General features: G+C 54.1%; 6 protein-coding genes across 6 annotated transcripts; 2 read left to right on the forward strand and 4 right to left on the reverse strand.

The window, feature by feature from the left end:
* Positions 1-2,581: 2,581 nt before the first annotated feature.
* M409DRAFT_58912 (uncharacterized protein) lies at positions 2,582-5,224 on the forward strand (the record flags this gene model as incomplete). The annotated part of the gene is made up of 2 exons (XM_033814030.1): positions 2,582-2,869; positions 2,933-5,224. The coding sequence occupies 2 exons, from the start codon at positions 2,582-2,584 to the stop codon at positions 5,222-5,224; spliced, it is 2,580 nt and encodes an 859-aa protein (XP_033662736.1).
* A 522-nt stretch (positions 5,225-5,746) lies between these two features.
* Positions 5,747-6,739, reverse strand: M409DRAFT_58913 (uncharacterized protein; the record flags this gene model as incomplete). Its single annotated transcript, XM_033814031.1, has 2 exons — positions 5,747-6,527; positions 6,618-6,739. The coding sequence occupies 2 exons, from the start codon at positions 6,737-6,739 to the stop codon at positions 5,747-5,749; spliced, it is 903 nt and encodes a 300-aa protein (XP_033662737.1).
* Positions 6,740-7,100: 361 nt separating this feature from the next.
* M409DRAFT_27905 (uncharacterized protein) lies at positions 7,101-8,757 on the reverse strand (the record flags this gene model as incomplete). Its single annotated transcript, XM_033808779.1, has 2 exons — positions 7,101-8,126; positions 8,185-8,757. 2 exons carry the CDS (start codon positions 8,755-8,757, stop codon positions 7,101-7,103), a joined length of 1,599 nt encoding a protein of 532 aa, XP_033662738.1.
* A 754-nt stretch (positions 8,758-9,511) lies between these two features.
* M409DRAFT_27906 (uncharacterized protein) lies at positions 9,512-11,588 on the reverse strand (the record flags this gene model as incomplete). The annotated part of the gene is made up of 8 exons (XM_033808780.1): positions 9,512-10,006; positions 10,058-10,529; positions 10,693-10,772; positions 10,824-11,011; positions 11,059-11,149; positions 11,199-11,377; positions 11,430-11,451; positions 11,511-11,588. 8 exons carry the CDS (start codon positions 11,586-11,588, stop codon positions 9,512-9,514), a joined length of 1,605 nt encoding a protein of 534 aa, XP_033662739.1.
* A 798-nt stretch (positions 11,589-12,386) lies between these two features.
* Positions 12,387-15,351, forward strand: M409DRAFT_69637 (uncharacterized protein; the record flags this gene model as incomplete). Its single annotated transcript, XM_033818383.1, has 3 exons — positions 12,387-12,659; positions 12,717-15,221; positions 15,280-15,351. The coding sequence occupies 3 exons, from the start codon at positions 12,387-12,389 to the stop codon at positions 15,349-15,351; spliced, it is 2,850 nt and encodes a 949-aa protein (XP_033662740.1).
* A 304-nt stretch (positions 15,352-15,655) lies between these two features.
* Positions 15,656-16,756, reverse strand: M409DRAFT_27908 (uncharacterized protein; the record flags this gene model as incomplete). The annotated part of the gene is made up of 2 exons (XM_033808781.1): positions 15,656-16,435; positions 16,601-16,756. 2 exons carry the CDS (start codon positions 16,754-16,756, stop codon positions 15,656-15,658), a joined length of 936 nt encoding a protein of 311 aa, XP_033662741.1.
* Positions 16,757-16,893: the final 137 nt, after the last annotated feature.

Raw genomic sequence — 16,893 nt, forward strand, 5'->3', positions numbered from 1 at the left:
AAGCTTCTGCTGCATGAGCTCCGCTCGCGGTCAAGTACCTGCATTCGTCGGGTCGGTAGAAACTTGTGCTGCCATTTTGTTCATGTCTGCTATGGTATATAAGGGTGATAAAGTAGCAGGAACATGTATCTTGTGCCAAGGGAACACTTCAGATTGAGGTTACGACATCGCCGAGGCAAACCTGCGACTTCGGTCCGACTTGTCGCCGAAGGCGCATATCCAAATGGCACCTCATCAATCTTTGGCAACGCTTTTCACTCTCAACATTTTCCTGCATTGCTCAAAAGCGTACACTTTCCGTCCAGCATTAATCAAATTTCGATACGTCTCCGTCAAGTTCTCCGACGAAGAGAACGAGGACTGTACCACCAGCTGGCGTCATTCCTGTGACACGTTCCATCTATCAATAGAGATAGGGGAGATTGTTTCAACACATGGCTTTTCAAAACATGAGATGGGGAGACAACCACGGCTGGGGCAAAGACACATGATCCCTGCTATATACCCTGATATTGCCGACGGGCTGGGACAACACGCGGGATTTGTTCTCGAGTCAGAGGATTGCGTCTGGCGGTCTGATGAATCAAGCCGTCAAAACACTCGGCGGTTGCAGGACGCGAGAACATGGCGTGGGAAATCGCAGCCACGACCTCCTCTGCCACCAGCACTTGATCAGATGATGACAGGGGCAGTTGCAATGTTTTAATTCTCGTGTGACGGGTGTGATGACATGTTTTCGCCATGTGTCCTGCCAAGGCCAGGTGCTTTTCTATCTTTGCCGTGGTACGAGATGGACGTGTAACACTACACACGCCCGAGCGGACGTGGAAGATGCAAGGAACGGCCAAACGCCGACGACCTGAGGGAACACAAAGTCTCGCGGAGCGTCCGCTGGTCTTGGTCATCCGACGCCTTGTCTCGCGGAGTCGTTGATTGGAGTGTGGCATTGACATAATGCATATGTAGCCCGACGTACAAAGTAACGCGGAGATGTCTGCGAAGGCTTGGTGTTCGGAGAGCGGGAAATGGAGACGTCGGTGGTGGAGGAGCTTCTGGTACCAAGAAATGAAAGAGTACGGCTGGTTGCAGGAGATCTACGAGTCGTGCCCCACACAATCTCGGGCGAGGTAGCAATCTTTGGTACAGGCGGCTGTAGAGTGAATGACGATGATGCTGCGACGCTCTATTACATTTTTGTGCGCGGAGATTGTTCGATGGCGGTGCGCTCGCATTCTGGCAAGAAAAATGTCTGGACCCCCTTTCTGCGTGCATCCCAGTGCAGGACTGCATGGTGCGCAAGCCACACAGGCCCGGCTGGAGTCGGCGGGCGAGTCGCCAGGATTTGAAGAGCAGGCGAGTCGGGGGTACATACGTTGTTGACACGGGCCGAAGAGGATGACGGCCTGGTCGCTTTTCGAGACAGCGCTCAAAATATCGCAGCGCTGGACGAAATGATCATTGCGAAGGCCGACGATTGAAGCCTGGAGACGTATCGTAAGATCGACATCGATCTCAATGGCAGTATATTGTCGCTGATTGAAGAGTGTAGATGTTGATTAGTATTTCGTCTTGACAAAGAAGGTGGATGATGGTCGTTCGGGTCCGTCAAGCCGGGAACGGCGCTAGCCGAAGCTTGCACAGGGCTTCAGGCGGTCCTGGCCAGATGCTCCTTTTCAACGGCGGCAACGACGTTCGATCGTAGCGCCAGCGACAGGGCGATTGCGATTCGTGACGCTGCGCTGCGAAGAACATGCGACGCGCTGTCCACTCGCCGCGAGACAAAGCAGTGTGCAGCAATAGAAGCGCTCTGGGCGTCGGCGGCGGTCGAGGAGGAGAGACTGGGCAGGCTCTCCACCTCGCTCCTGCTGCTGGTGGCTAAAAATAAAGAGACGCGGCCAATCAGCAACGGCAGCAACATGACCAGAAATTATCCCTGCAGGCGTAGTACACAGCACGGCGGCAGGGATGCGGTCGTCTTGCCTCGCAGCAGTCCCGCCGTCATCTCGCTCCCGCGCCACCGGTGAGAGTTGAGTGCTGTGCTGCTGCTTGTCGCCTGCCCTGCCTGCCGGCTGCCTGTGAGTGGACTTGGACTGCGGAGGATGCGACTTACTGACTGCTGCTGGGCTGCGACTTCCTCCGCCGAGCGTGCGCCTGCCACTGCAACGCTCCTGCCGTAACCGTCGTCCTTCTCCTCTCTTCCTCCACCGCGCTGTACCGTGCAATAATCGCGCCCTCCACACTCGCTTTCGCCCTCCCTCGCTTGGTGCTGTTGTTCGTCCTGCATTATTCTTAGGCATCGCCCTGTCTCCGCGCTCCCAAAAGTCGCTCGCTTTGGATCTCCCGCCGGGAAACGCCTGGGGCCGCACGACACCGGGGTCCCATCTCGACGATCTCCCTCCGCCAGGCCAGCTGCTGCTACTGGGAAACTAGGAACCAAGCCGGCCAGCAGCAAGCCAGGCTGGCGCGCCGCCGACCAGCACCAGCCCTGCTGTCAGACTGACTTGCGACTGAGCGAGGCCACCGCTGCTGCTGCCAGGCCGCGCGCAGGAGGAGACACAGCAGCAGCGACAACCGGCCGACCATGGCCTTCGTCGCTCCCTCCGCCGGCCACATGCCCTTTCACGACGCCGGCGAGACGTACGTCGATGCCCACCACCACCAGCACCACCACCCCTACGCCAGCCACGCCTCCATGCCCGAACACTTCCCCCAACATGTGCCGCATCACATGTCCTGCGACATCAAGCCGCGCCTTACCAAGGAGCAGCACGACATCCTCGAGGCCCACTACCAGAAACAGCAGAAGCCCAACACCAACACCAAGAAGGGCTTCGCCGACTCCCTGGGCGTGTCGCTGGACAAGGTCAACGTGAGTAGTCTCCATCTGCAAACTTGTGATTAAGCTTTGGGAGCGCAGCTGAGACGTGCCTAGAATTGGTTTCAGAACCGACGCGCAAAGTCCAAGCAAGATGCGAAGAAGCAGGCCGGTGCCTTTAACCTGTTCGCCCAGCAGCAACAGCCTGCGTCCGCCAACTACCCGTCCGACTCTGATACCTCGCCCTCTTTCACGTCCGCCGACTACTTCTCCATGATGCAGCAATGCGCCGCCGACGACAATACATCCACCTCCATGTCAATGTCATCGATGCCGCAGTTTCAGGACCAGGTACACGGCCTGCCCTACGCCAACAATACAACTCCACACGAGGACTTCAACATTGCTGCGATGGGTCAGGGTCAGCAACTCCAGGGGGACATGTTTGATAGCCCACAGGAAATGAACCGCCGCACTTTGACCCAGGAACAATTCGATGCTTTTGCACAAAACGGGGGAATGATGCGCTCAGGGCAATTCGATACCCTCCACAATGGCTTCTCTGGCGATGCCGACGTCCTACGTCAGGTGTTTCCCGAGATGCAAAACGAGTTCAAGCAGCAAGACACTTTCGCCTTTCCCGCACCCATTGGCGCTCCGCTCTCCAGCAACGATTCCAGCGTTCCGTCCACTATTTCCGAACAGTCCATTTTCCCCTCGTCAACCACGATGCAGGAGCAATATTCTGTTTCTGCGCCAGCGTCTGACTGGGGAGACAGTCGCAGCTCATCAGTGTCGCTATCGCAAGAACATCAATATCAGCAAGTGCCGGCTTCCCAGCAGGCTCCCAACGCCTCCACCTCGCAATGGCAACCTGGACAATCGGTCCCAGTGGATCCCAATGATCTTCAGCAGCAGTTCCGTGAAGCTGCTCAAAGACAACAACAATTGCATCAACAGCAGCAGATGGTGCAGCATGAGCAGCCATTGGCTTGGCCTGCGGACGAGGCTTTCGTTCGTAGAGACTCGCAGAATGGCACGATGCTTGCTCAACAAATGAGCAACTTTGCCATCCAGACGCCACAACCACAGCAGACAGCTACATTCAAGACCCCTGCCCATCCAGGAGAGCAGTCTGCCAGCATTGCTGTCCGACGTCAACGCCCAAAGCCACAGCCTTTGGGTATGGCTGCTCTGCGCAGTCAATCATACAGCGGCGCAGTTCAACCAGCATCTCCCGGACAACAACAGACGTCAAATCTTGCCGCTCCAGGACAACAACTACGACGTATACGATCTTCTAATGTAATCAACGGGGTGGCACAAGGCCGTGTTATGAAATCAGTACCTGGCTCGGCGCAACGGTCACCGTTGAACTGGACTTTTGCAGACGCCGCAACCAACTCGCCCAAGATGCTGAGGCATGCATCTTCTTCGTCCATGGGAAATCTCGCGCCTCCTACGCCGATGTCGCCCAAAGAAGCGGCAGCCAGGCAGGAGCAGAGCCGGCCCCAGTTTCCGCCTTGGCAGTCAGCGTCTGGCCACTTTAGCCGTCAAGCGAGCATCAGCGAGACGGATGCTGAGCACAATGTACCGATGCCCTCACAGTCAGTGCCGCCGCAGCCCGTCTCGTCACCGCCGCACACACCGCTGTACCATCATCACCATCAGCAACATTCTCAGCAGCAGCTCAGTCAGGCCCGAGTCGGGAACAATGTCATCACGGAGAATACACCTCCCCAGTCGGCCCCCGCGGCGCAGACAAGCTTCCCGGCTAATGTCTTCGTGGCGCCGCAGCAGCAACAGCAACAGCAGCAGCCACAGCAAATGCAAGCTTATATGCTGCAACAGCACTACATGAACGCACCAGTTCCAGAGCAGCATTTCCAGGTGCCTGCATCGTATGGACCGGCACAGCAATTTGTGATACCAGTGCCTGATGGATCATCACAAATGTCGATGCAATTCGCAAGCGGCGGTGTCCCTGTTGTCAATGCGCAGGGCAACCTCACCATGGCCTACCCACCACAGATGCAGCAAATGCAATTCATCCAGCACGCACCCCCACAGACTCAGGGCCAGCAACAACAACCTCACATGCAAACGCCTCCTCAAGGGGGTCAGCAGTTCAGTTTTGTCACGTCGTCGGGAGCATCACCTGGTATGAACGTGACGACACAGCTGCCAAAGCCTCCTCAACCGGCATCTGAGTTCTTTGTTCATGAATACAGCCCTCCACAGGATATCAAACGCACAGCGACCCCTCGAAAGCCCCCAGTCGACCACGGTCCCAAGAGCTACACTTTCGCGAACCAAGGGCCGGAACATTTCGAAAAGGAGAAGGCCAAGAAGGGCGACAAATCAGGGACTGCTTCCAACAGTCCCGCGAGCGCAACATCGAGCTCGTGATCTAATTTTGCACATTCCGAATATTATACGCATCTACGTCATCACGGGAGTAATAGTGGCGTTTCTCGCATCAGCTGCACAGACGATGAGACTTCATCGCAACGGCATCGGATTTCTGCTTTTTCTAGCGCCTAGGGATGATAATTTGGGGATTTCTTCTTCGCAGGATACCACCAAAATGACGGATGAAAATGAGCGTCAGAGCTTTTTGCCAGTTTTCGAACCGCATCTAATGGGAGACAGGATGTGAGTCGATGGGATCTGAAGGCGAAGAGAGAGGGAATGGATTTGACGCATAATGAAAAGAAAGGAAAGAAGAGCTCGCTACCTGTACTATATACAGTGTCAATGGCTAATGGGAAGGATCTACGTCTCTTCTCTCCTTGTTTGAGGGAGGAAGTTGGACGAGTTCCTGCAAAGTAAGCTAATCAAGAGACGTATACGATATGAGCCATCAAGAATACTATGAATACCATCATCTATCAATACCACAACCCTCTTTCTTTCTCTCTCCCTCTCTCTTCACGGCCAAGGCGGATCCTCCAACCTCCTAAACACAGCCACAAACTTCCTCCCCCCATTCCTCTCCACCTTCTTCCCCTCCTCCGTCTCCCGCCTCATGACCTCAACACAAACATCCCCCTCGACCTCCTCCTCCGCGACCCGCTCAAAACTCGCATGCCCCGCCAAATGCTCCACCATCCAGCAGTGCAAATCCTCGACATCCGTAATGGTGTAGATTTTCCCGCCCGGGCGCAGGACGTAGGCGTATTCGGAGTTGAGGGTCGGGGACACGATGCGCGCTTTGTGTTTGCGGGTTTTGAAGTGTGGGTCGGGGAAGCAGAGGAAGATGGTGTGCAGTTGGGAGCGGGGGAAGAAGTTGGGGAGGAATTTCATGGTGTTGGCGCGGAGGCAGGAGATGTTTTGGTAGGAGGGAGGGGGCGGAGCCGAGGAGCCGTTCATTGTGGGATGATCTGTTGTCGTTGATGTATGGGGAGAGGTGTTGGATGTGGTTTGTGCTTGCTTCCTCAAAGCAGTGATTTTATCCTGCACGAATTCCGTGACGGAGGTGCGGATTTCCATGCCTAGGATGAGGGATTGCGGGAATCTGGGCGCGAGGGCGAAGAGCAGCCCGCCGAAGCCGCAGCCAATGTCTGCGATTGTGACTTGTTGGGTCATTTTCTTGGGCTTCGGGTGGGAGTCCGTGGTGTCGGCCGGGTTGGGGGTTGTGGATTCTTGTTCTTCGGTGGCGATGAAGGCTGGGTAGTGTTGGGACCAGTCCATTGCTGAGGGGGATTCGGGGCTGTAAGGCTTGATTAGCATGGTCGAATTCGTCACATGTCTACTACTCATTTGAGAGTGGAAATAGGTGATGGGAAGAATGTGGACATACTAAGTCAAATCATGATCAGAAAACGGATTCGCATGCGCGCGTTGGCGATAGTATTTCTTCTGGGGCAATTCCCCTTCCTGTTTATCCTCACGCCGTTGACGCTTTTTCGGTGGGCCGGCCATGTTGAAAGGTTCAGATTCGAATGGGTTCTTTTCTGTTTGTTGGTGTTTTGAGGAAGTGAAGTCAGTAGCGCGGAATTGGAGGTGTCGGATTTTCTTCGCTGCCTCAGGCATGGAATTTTTCACTCACTTGGATTCGGGACTTCACATGATAGCAGATTTAGCGTCTTGTCTGAACTTGACATTTTCACAATATGTCGAGGCCATTTACGCCCCTGACAGTGTGTTCTATTATGGAAATAAAATTGAGGTGCTTCGTCAATCATAACTTCGTTTCTTTTGTAAAAATTTATTCCTAGTTATTTCACCCAACCTGTGGGTCCTCTCATCGGATCTCACTGCTCGTGCTGAATGTCCCTACGATTCAGTCGCTGAGATCCATCTCTTCATCCCCGATCGTCCAATCCGGGTTGTGGAAGCGTCTCAGAATATCACGCACAAGCTGGTCAGCGTGCATGTACAGCTCGTCGTTCAACGCATCGAGAAAAGCATTGGTTTCTCGGACCTGTTCCACGTCTCGCTCATCATTCTGCTCGACAGGCTCAAAGTACACATTGTCGATGCGGGCTACTTGATCGAACCGGTATTCACCGGAGAAAGTGATGAGCATGACTTCGGCCATGGGAAGTAGCGGGCCGGTGACAGGCAGGTCCCGGTCTTGACTCATGAGCCAGATGCGCAGAAATCGAACAATCAGGTGCAGCTCAACGGAGAACATGTGCTCATGGCGCATGGCTGGCCGGCCGGGCATGCCCAGGTTAGGGGTAATGTTGATTACGATGTCTTCGTCGGGGGTTGGACCTACGTGTCGTGGACGAGGCATCATAGCCTCGACAATTTCGTTCAAGAGCTCGGCTCTCGTATCGAAGAAGAACTCAATGTCCATCTTAACCAGGTCAAGCTCCAGGTGAAAATTGGGCTCGTTGTGTATATTAAAGATTCCCGAAGGAGCGAGTTGAGTGAGAGACGAGTTTGGCCGTCGGAGATCAAAGCCAGCTTCCATATCGGGACGAAGGACCTCGGTGAGGAACAGAGGATATTCAGGTGTGCTTTCGCCTTCCTCGGCAAGGCGATCCAGGTGCTCTCGAGTGGTCTGCTGGAAGTGAGCGAAGCCGACAATGATCTCTTCATCGAACCCGTCGTCGGTGATTAACAATCGCGCGAACGGCAAGCCATTCTCGCCGCCGAAGTTCTCCTCGAGGAAATCGTCGTTCAGAGGGGCGTCGAATTGGGCATTGTCGCTATCGGGGTGATTCCAGCGCGGACAAGTCGATCCAGTATTCCAATGACCGCTCGTGGAGGTTGCCGGCTTGCCACAGACATAGCAAAACTGGCCGCCACAAGGGCACTGCATGTGATTGCATCCGCTTGATAGCTGATACTTTCGAGTCTGAGAAAGATGTTAGCCATGATCCCTGTATGTCTCACGTCTGGGGGGTTATACTTACGCATGAAGGACAAATCTGGTAGTGCTTGCCCCGGATCTGGCCCGCCAGCGGGTCAGAGTCCTCGAGCTTGCAGTTGTGGATAGACGATCCACTCCAAACGGCGGCACCACAACAAGTAGCGACGTATCCCCAGCATCTTTTGCAAGCTGTGACTGCAACCTCGTCAGTCTTCTTGGCGACGAAGCCTCCACAGGGTGTGGTTGGGACGTTCTGCGAGAGGCAATCTGCTTGTTGCGAGTCAGAAAGTGCCAAAGGGATGTGGGTGACCTCACCAACAGGAAGTTCTTGAGCCTTCTCAATGGTGTGCGGGCAGTAGATTCGATCGTTGCACCCAAACTCCTCCTTCCGACGAGCCCATCGCTGGATGAAGGTGCTGCCTAGCCAATCAATGAACCGGTCTGGCTCGACTCTGGTGGAGCCGACAAGGACGGGATAGTTCACCTCGTGGTCGAGCGCCTGGTGGAATTGAGGGACGATGTAGTCGTCGACGCAACCATGACAGACCGATTCGGTGTCGGAAACGGGGATGAAGGTATTGGTAGGCTCGAGGCAGAATGAGCAATTAGCAGGCATGATTGCAGGTGGGGAACTTGCCTTGGTTTTTCTGATGTAGCTGTTGTGTTGAAAGGAAAGGCGGTTCTCTGTCGTCCAGCGATGTTCCAAAAACTTCCGTTTGTCGTAATGTAGTCGTTGTGTCGAAAGGAAAGACAATTCTGTATCGACCAGCGATATTCAGAAAACTTCAATGCTGCTTTGGCAAGTAAGAATGATAGAGTAGAGGTAGTACGTACTACAGGTAAGTTGTGGTTTCTATGGAGATGGACTTACAATGCTGCTGAAGGCTTCTTTGTCAAGGGGGAGTATAAAGACCAGGTACAAGGCACTTGTTTGGAACAAAAAGCCTTCTTTGATGATGATGTTGTTGAAAGAAAGAGAAAGTAGAACGAGCTTGCGGGTAGGAGCCTTCCAAGGAAGGAACCACGTAAAGGCACAAGGGTGCAGCTGCCCGATATACTGCGTGTGGTGTTTTAGGTATATCGACTGGGAGTATAGCGGAAATATTGATCGTGTAATGTGATTCGAGAATCAAGAGAAGGAAAAGGAAAAGGAAAGGGATACTTATGTGTTCGAGAAGCTCATCGGTGAGCACGATTGGAGAGACCTATCTGCGACTGCAGTCCACGGTTCTGAGACCCATACTCAGCCCAGCCCATGCTAACATTACAACGAAAATTCAAAGCCCAAAACGCCTTGGCCCAAGTGATACTGTACAAACCACAGCCACCTCGGTCTGCCCTTCGTCTCTTTCCCGTCTCACGTCCTCTCTCTAGTTACAGGCTTGACCAGGAACACCACACTTGCCAATCTCACCACCAGGCATCGGAATCAATGTCTTGCTTGGTTCAGGTGGTGGAGTCGACACGCTGACTTCTGTGGCCGTGGTGACGGACATGAGAGTTGTCGTGATGGGCGAGGTAATCATCTCGGCGCTCTTGAGAGATCGCTCGGCTGCGATGCTGGAGCTGAGAGCGGCTTCGCTGGGGTTGATGCTGCTGGTTGATGCGGAAGCGGTGGTGATGATGCTCGTGGTGGTGGTTGAGGGAGATTCGGTGGTTGAAGTAGATGTCGATTCAGGGCTGGATGCCGTCGTTGTCGAAGTTACCGTGACGATCGATGGAGTCGATGTCGATGGTGTGAGAGTCGTGACCACGACCTGCGTCGAAGGGGTGGGCGGAGTCTGAGTAATGTAGACGGTCATCGTTGAAGGAGAGATCGTCGTGGTCTCCTCAGAACGAGTAGCCAGAGACGTCTGCGAAGCCACCTTAGTCAATGTCAGAGCAGTTGCAATTGCGGATGAGGGGGCAGTAATTACCTTGTCGACATGACTGTTCTGCTTGTTCATGTAGTGAATGATCAAGCCGCCCAACAAGGCACTGATGATGAGCAAGATGGAAATGCCCGTCAAGAGCCACACCCATGCCGGACACTTGCGCTTGCGCTGCTTGGGCTTGGAGTCTTGGATGCCGTCGAAGTCTCTCAACTTGACCTCTTGGAACTCGGACTCGAAGTTGCGCATGTTGTCATTGACATGCTGCTCGTATGTTGGAGGGAAGGTGTTGGAGAGACGTGCGGTGGTGGGTTGCTGGACTGAAGCGCTGGAGGCGCCTGCGCCTTTCTCGAGATCGAACGACATCTTCGGTGCGGTGCTTGCAGAGTTGGTTTGTGTGATGTTGGACTGCGAGTATCTGCTCTTTCGGACTTCTTGAGGGATTGCTTTGCTGTTCTGAAGCTGTTGTAGGCCTTCTTGAATGTCCGATGGAAGAGTTGAAGACTGTCGTGATGATCTGCGAAAGGTTGTTGATGGGGAAGAACAGCGTGATTAATATGCGCAGTAGAAGAATCTTGACAATGCATTGTGTTATTGACACTTCAAAGAAGTTCTTTCAATAACGCCCATTGACGAGGCGTTGTTTGTTTCTCAATAAAGAAGTCTATTGAGCGAGTCACGTGCTTCGAGGTGGAATTTTGGCGGCTTTTCCCGCTCGTAGTTCTCGCCATTCATCTTCAAGGAGTCCCATCTTCAGATTCTGCCAGATGAAATGTAAGCAGTTGCGTAGAGAGGTGTTTAATATACTCACGTCCAGCCACTGCCCGTTCTTGAGGTAGTTTGAGCGCAGCACGCCTTCTCTCACAAATCCAACTTTCTCGTAGCAACGTATTGCCCTCGGGTTGTCAGACGACACGTCCAATTCGCATTTGTGTATTCCCAGACTGCCGAACATGTAATCCATCGCCCATGTCAGCACTTCGGTCCCAAATCCTTTGCCTGCATATCAAGTCAGCGAGAGCCACGACATTGGGCGAGGAACGGACCTTGATGCTCCTTCGTGAAGTTAATACCGAACCTCATAACCCGGTTAACGTAGCTCATCTGCGGAGAGCCGCCGAGGTTGAGCATGCCGATCTGGTCTATGTCAATGGCAAATCAATGTGAGGAAATCGGAGAACATTACCATGGGATATCTCGCCTTGCCATCTTTCACGAACAGGTCGTCGTCTGGTCCCAGCGAGTCAAGGCCCTGCTCCGGCTTGAGGCAGATCACGAACGAGGGGACTCCGTTCGTGCGTGCAGCGATCCCTTCGATGAATTTCTTCGCATTGTATTGATCTGCACGAGGCACCTCAGCTGACACTGTCGAATTGAATCAGCTCAATCCCGGAGGTCGTCTGGACGGTCGGCCTACGAGCCCACATTGTTTCCACGTCCTATGAAAGGGAAAGTTAGCCAACGTGTCTTGTATTTGATGCTAGCAACGTGAACTCACATTGAACATCTGAGCGACGACTTTCTCATCTGCCCGCAGGTCAAAAGCTCGCAGCATTAGCCTCTCAGTGTAGTACATCTTGCGATTGAATGAGCGGAATAATGTGTGAGAGGTCTGACGAAGGAGATCCGCTCTTCTTGAAGTCGTATGAGAAAAGTGGTGGCCTGGAAGAGGAGAAACTGTTGAATCTGCTTGCCTACCACATCGCCTGCCTAGTTGGATAAGGGCCTAAATGAAGGCTGTTATCAATCCGCGCGAACACTGACTGTCGAGTCGACGTGTGCGCACATGGCGCCGCTTTGGGAGATAGATTCGACAGTAAGATTGAGTTTACCGTGCGATCTCTCGTGCAAGACAAGAACCTGAGGGCCGGATGAATTGAAGTCAAAGCAAAAGTTTAGAGTCGGAAAACGCGACATCTTCATCACGTGAGACGGTTAGCCCTTCCTAACGACAAGCTGAAACACAACCCTGTTTGCTGTCATCTATTTTTGTCTCAGGGCGTTGTGGGGTCTCAAAGGTAAATAATACAAGAGCGGGAAGAGGAGACATGTCCAAGAGACGACGCGTCCTGGCGCGTCTTAGTGAGCCAGAGTCGCAAAGGGGGGTTGCTCACGAGTGGCCTGGGTGGTCAGACTCGAGGGTAGTAGTAGTAGTAGATGGGCATGGTTGGCCCGGCGGTGGGTGGCCAGGAGACAGAAGCCGTACACTGCCCCTGGCGCTGCGTGTTGCTGATGGCCGGCCCTTGTTGTTCCATGTGCGTGACGAGTGCTAAATTCTGCGGTTTGTTGACCGTGACCCTCTCTTCTCGATTGGTATGTCGCTCGGTGCATACAATGCTGTGTTCTTGGTCGCGTTGCACGGCCACATAGCATAATGTCGACTACCGAATCCGTGGTGACGATCGCTGCCGACAAGCTTTCATCAACCGTTGCTGTTCCTGAGCCTCCTGCACCAGCTCCACCACCCTTATCCCCTCCTGAACCGACTGTGCGCAATCAAGCACCTGGCATCCCCGATCGAAGAAAGTCTCTGCGCCCAGGCAAGCGCGAGTCGCGTGGAGGCAGGAAAAGCAGCGGATCAAAGAGGCTCTCTGTCGTGACCATGGCTTCGGAGATGCGGATCAAGGACGATGATGAGGACAGACAGGTATGGAGGCTCCTTGCCACCAAATTCTAGTACAACCCGTTAGTTGACTGAGAATAGGAAACCTTTGAGGATGCAACTTCTACCCCGCGACCCTCGTCGGTCGAACCCCAGATCGTTGAAGAGCAGGCGGCCGAGGATGGAGAGAAAGACCAGGGCGGCCTAGGAATCAGCGGCGCCGAGACTGTCAAGGCGCGTGCGGTGGAAAGCAATGAAGATGGCAGTGTCAAGACCTACACTCCGAAGAGATCCACCAGCCAGGAGCGGGAAGAAGAAGAGGTCGCACCGGAAGTGCTCGTGCGTGAAGCGACAGCCGAAGAGCACAAGGACGAAGACGACGGCAAGAGCAGCCATTCGCGCCAGACGACCCTCGAGAGCGTGCAACTCCCGCCTCCACGCGCAGCTTCCCCAATGTCGCGCGATCGCAGCGTGTCGCCCAGCAAAGTCGGCTCGCGCCAGCACTCGCCCATGCGCACCATGCGAGGACTGTCCGGAGACTTGCCCATCCCCACACCACCGCCATCATCAGCAGACCGAATGCACGCGTTGGAGCAGCGACAAGCGAACGATCGAGTCTCGTCACCGCCTCCTCCAGGACCTCTGCGGAAAGCCTCCAGTGGATTCGGCGCGCTTTTGGGGAGGATGGGCAGTATTAGGAAGCCCGCCCGATCACCCCCTGCGCCGAGACAAGAGAGTCGGTTCAGTGAAAGACGAGGCACGAGCGCTTCAGCTGCTTCAGACGGCCTGCCAATAATTCATGATGGTGGGAAGCCAAGCCTCCAAGATCAATTCACTAGCCTCCGCAGGCAAGAAGAGTTCCACAGCCACGAGGCGAACGGGGTCGCAGAAGACAAGCAGGAAGATGCGCATGCGAGCGGTGACAGTGAACCAACTTCGAGCCCTCCCCGCCATGAAAGATCAGACTCGACATCAGGCCTCAAATCACCGCCTCTCAACCCAAGTCTGCCGCCTGGGACCGCTTCTGGCATGTCAGCTGGTCCTGCAGCAGAGCCAAGAGAAGTCAATTGGGATCTGTGGCAACAAGTTGTTTATGAGGGACCAGCAGCGGTAGCAAGAACCAGCGGCGAAGAGCTGAATCAAGCCATCACTTCTGGCATCCCTCCAGCGATACGCGGTGTTGTATGGCAGGTATTGGCTGAAAGTAAGAACGAAGAGTTGGAGAACATATATCGCACTCTCAAGGCTAGAGGGACAGACGCTGAGCATCAGAGGCCTCCAAACTCGCGAACGGGATCCAGTGTTACTCTCAACGGTGTCAATGGGGACAAAGAGGCAACGTCTGATGCTTCAAGTGAGCACTCAGAGCGATCCACGACTGCTAACTCCGGAATGGCCAGCCCACCGACTTCAGTGGAGAGCAATGCCCCGGAGTTGAAGTCAAAGCTGCTTGAAGAGAAGACGAAGCGCGAGTCACTTGCACTGCAGAAGCTTGAAAAGGCGATAAAGCGAGACATGGGTTCGAGGACGTCCTACTCCAAGTACACGCAATCAGCTGGCCTCCAAGACGGACTTTTCGGCGTGTGCAAAGCCTATGCACTGTTCGACGAGGGTGTCGGCTATGCACAGGGCATCAACTTCATTGCAATGCCGCTCCTTTTCAACATGAGCGAGGAAGAAGCATTCACACTCCTGGTCAGGCTCATGGCCAAGTACGATCTGCGAAGCATGTTCACGCCTGATATGACAGGCCTACATCTGCGACTATATCAATTCGAAAGACTGCTCGAGGAATACGAACCGGCTGTCTACTGCCACCTCCGAAGACGAAACGTCGGCCCTCAGCTATATGCAACGCAATGGTTCCTGACACTGTTCGCTTACCGGTTTCCGCTGCAACTAGTGTTACGGATTTACGATTTGATCCTCAGCGAAGGGCTGACGGCCATCCTAAAGTTTGGCATTGTTCTGATGCAGCATAACCGGGCAGCCCTGCTGGAGATGAAAGACATGAGTCAGTTGACCAACTTTCTTAAGGAGAAGCTGTTTGACGTGTACATTGACAAATCCCCATCTGCGTCATCTCTTCTCGACTCCGGATTCTTCGGCTCTGTCACTGGCGGTGCCGACAAGGAGTTGTACAGAGCAGATGAGATGGTGCGAGATGCGTGTGATATTAAGATTTCGGATGAGACGCTTGCTAGGTATACGATTGAGTGGGAAGAGCAACAGCGACTGGAGCGCGACCGGGAGACTGAGTTGGAGAATCTGCGAACATCGAATGCCGCACTTACTACCAAAGTGAAGGGCCTCGAAGAGCGTGTACAACAACACGATGCCGAACACGTCAACATCGCACAAGACTTGGTCAAGATCAAGGTCGAGAACGACTCGCTCATGGATCAGAATGAAGCGTTGAAGATTCAGGTCGAAGAACTCCAGAAGCTTGTCGACGCACAACCCGCAGAGATCGAGCAGAAGCTGAAGGACGAGATGGATCGCATTATGCAGCGGAATATCGAAGTGCAGAATGAGAACCGCGCACTGAAGGAAGAGATGGACGAGATGGAGCATGAGTTGGTGAATGCGAAGATGGCGCATGCTCAGGTGAGTGACAACAACAACCTCCCTCACTTTACAGGCGACATACTGACAACCCTCACAGACGCAATCAGACCACGACAGCCTCAAGCAGAAATGGTCGAGCGTGCAGGCATTGCTCAACGAGAGATCATAACCTCTATTCCTAACCCTGAATCTTGGTGGTCTTGTTTATTGAAGCGTTCGAAATCTTGCATGGAAACGGGAGAGAGAACTTGGGAAATCGACTTGGCGTCACTTGTCTTATTGGACTCCAATTGGCGTAAACAAGGGTTGGATGATGGATGGATCAGGATGTGGCTGCTCTTGGAGCAAGGAGACAAGGGAGTCTACGCTTGATTGACTTACACAATTTGTACAGTGCAAAAACAACATCTCTCAAACAAACATCGAAAGACTACCACCGCTAAAACTTCTCCCTCCTCGTCTAGTGCCGTCCTCTATTCCTCCTCCCTCACCGGCCAAAACCTCTCAATAAACCGAATCCCTTCCTCCCTCCACCCCACCCCATCATCCCCCAAATCAAACCCATGCTCCGCCCCCTCCTTATAACTCACAAACAAAGGCCCCCACGCCTCCCTCCCCCTCGCCTTCGCCTCAAAAGCCTCCACAAACCTCCTCGTCCCCTCCACCGGCACAACCGAATCCCCCTCCCCATGCAAAACCCACATCGGCGGGAACCCCTCCACCCGCTCCAACACCTCCAACGGATACAACCTCGGATCCGTGCCAAAGTAGTGAGGATACAGACCCTGCTGGAGCATGATCAGGACGTTTATATCCCCGTCGGGGGGGATGCGGTTGGGGATGATTTCTTGCCCGCTCAGGGTGGAAAGGTAGGTTATGAGGAGGGAGGGGTCGGCTTGGGGTTGTGGTGGGGAGAAGATTTGTTTGGGGTGGTTTGGGGGTGGGGGTTGACTGAAGTGCGGCGAGGCGAGGTCGATCATGGGGTAGTGCGCTATTATCGCTGTGATTCGCGACGGGTGGAGGAGGCCGGCTTGCAGGGCGTGCCAGCCGCCGGCGCTTTCGCCTGTTACGAGGACGCTGGTGAGGTCGGGGAGGATGCCGGCGGGGAGGTGGGCGGTGAGGGTGTTTGGGGAGAAGAGCCAGGTGTAGAAGTCCTCGGCGTCGGAGAGGATGTCCAGCCCGTTGGAGGAGGGGAGGAGGCGGTAGTCGGGCGCGAGGGAGATTGTGGGTGAGGGAGAGGGAGAGGGTCCATTCTGCGTACCTGTTTCACATAGACATATACGAATCAGTCAAGTCACCTCGAAACAATCAGGGAAATCTTGTGGCATGATGGAGAGGGAGGGTGATCGATGTTAAGTGGCATACCAATCCGCAAACAACCTCTCCCCCGTCCCAAACCCGCCTCCATGCCAGCGGACCGCGATGGGGTGTTTCCCCTTTTTGAGCTGTTTGGGGATGAGGATCGAGAGGGGGATTCCGACGCCTTTGACTTGTTTGTAGTCGAGGGAGATGATGTTGAAAGGGGCGAAGCGGGGGGCGACGGTGGCGCCGTCGATGGAATTGGAAGTCGTCATGATGGGCGTTGTTGATGGACGAGGATTGTGGATGGAGTAGGTGTTTTTTTTGGCTTGAGCTGTAGCTATGCCCCTGCTCTGCTCTATGCTGCCTTTGATCAGGCGATGTATAGTGCCAAGTATACCTTTTATACGAA

This window comes from Zasmidium cellare (genome assembly GCF_010093935.1).
Source record: "Zasmidium cellare ATCC 36951 unplaced genomic scaffold M409scaffold_39, whole genome shotgun sequence".
Classification (NCBI taxonomy): Eukaryota; Fungi; Ascomycota; class Dothideomycetes; order Mycosphaerellales; family Mycosphaerellaceae; genus Zasmidium; species Zasmidium cellare.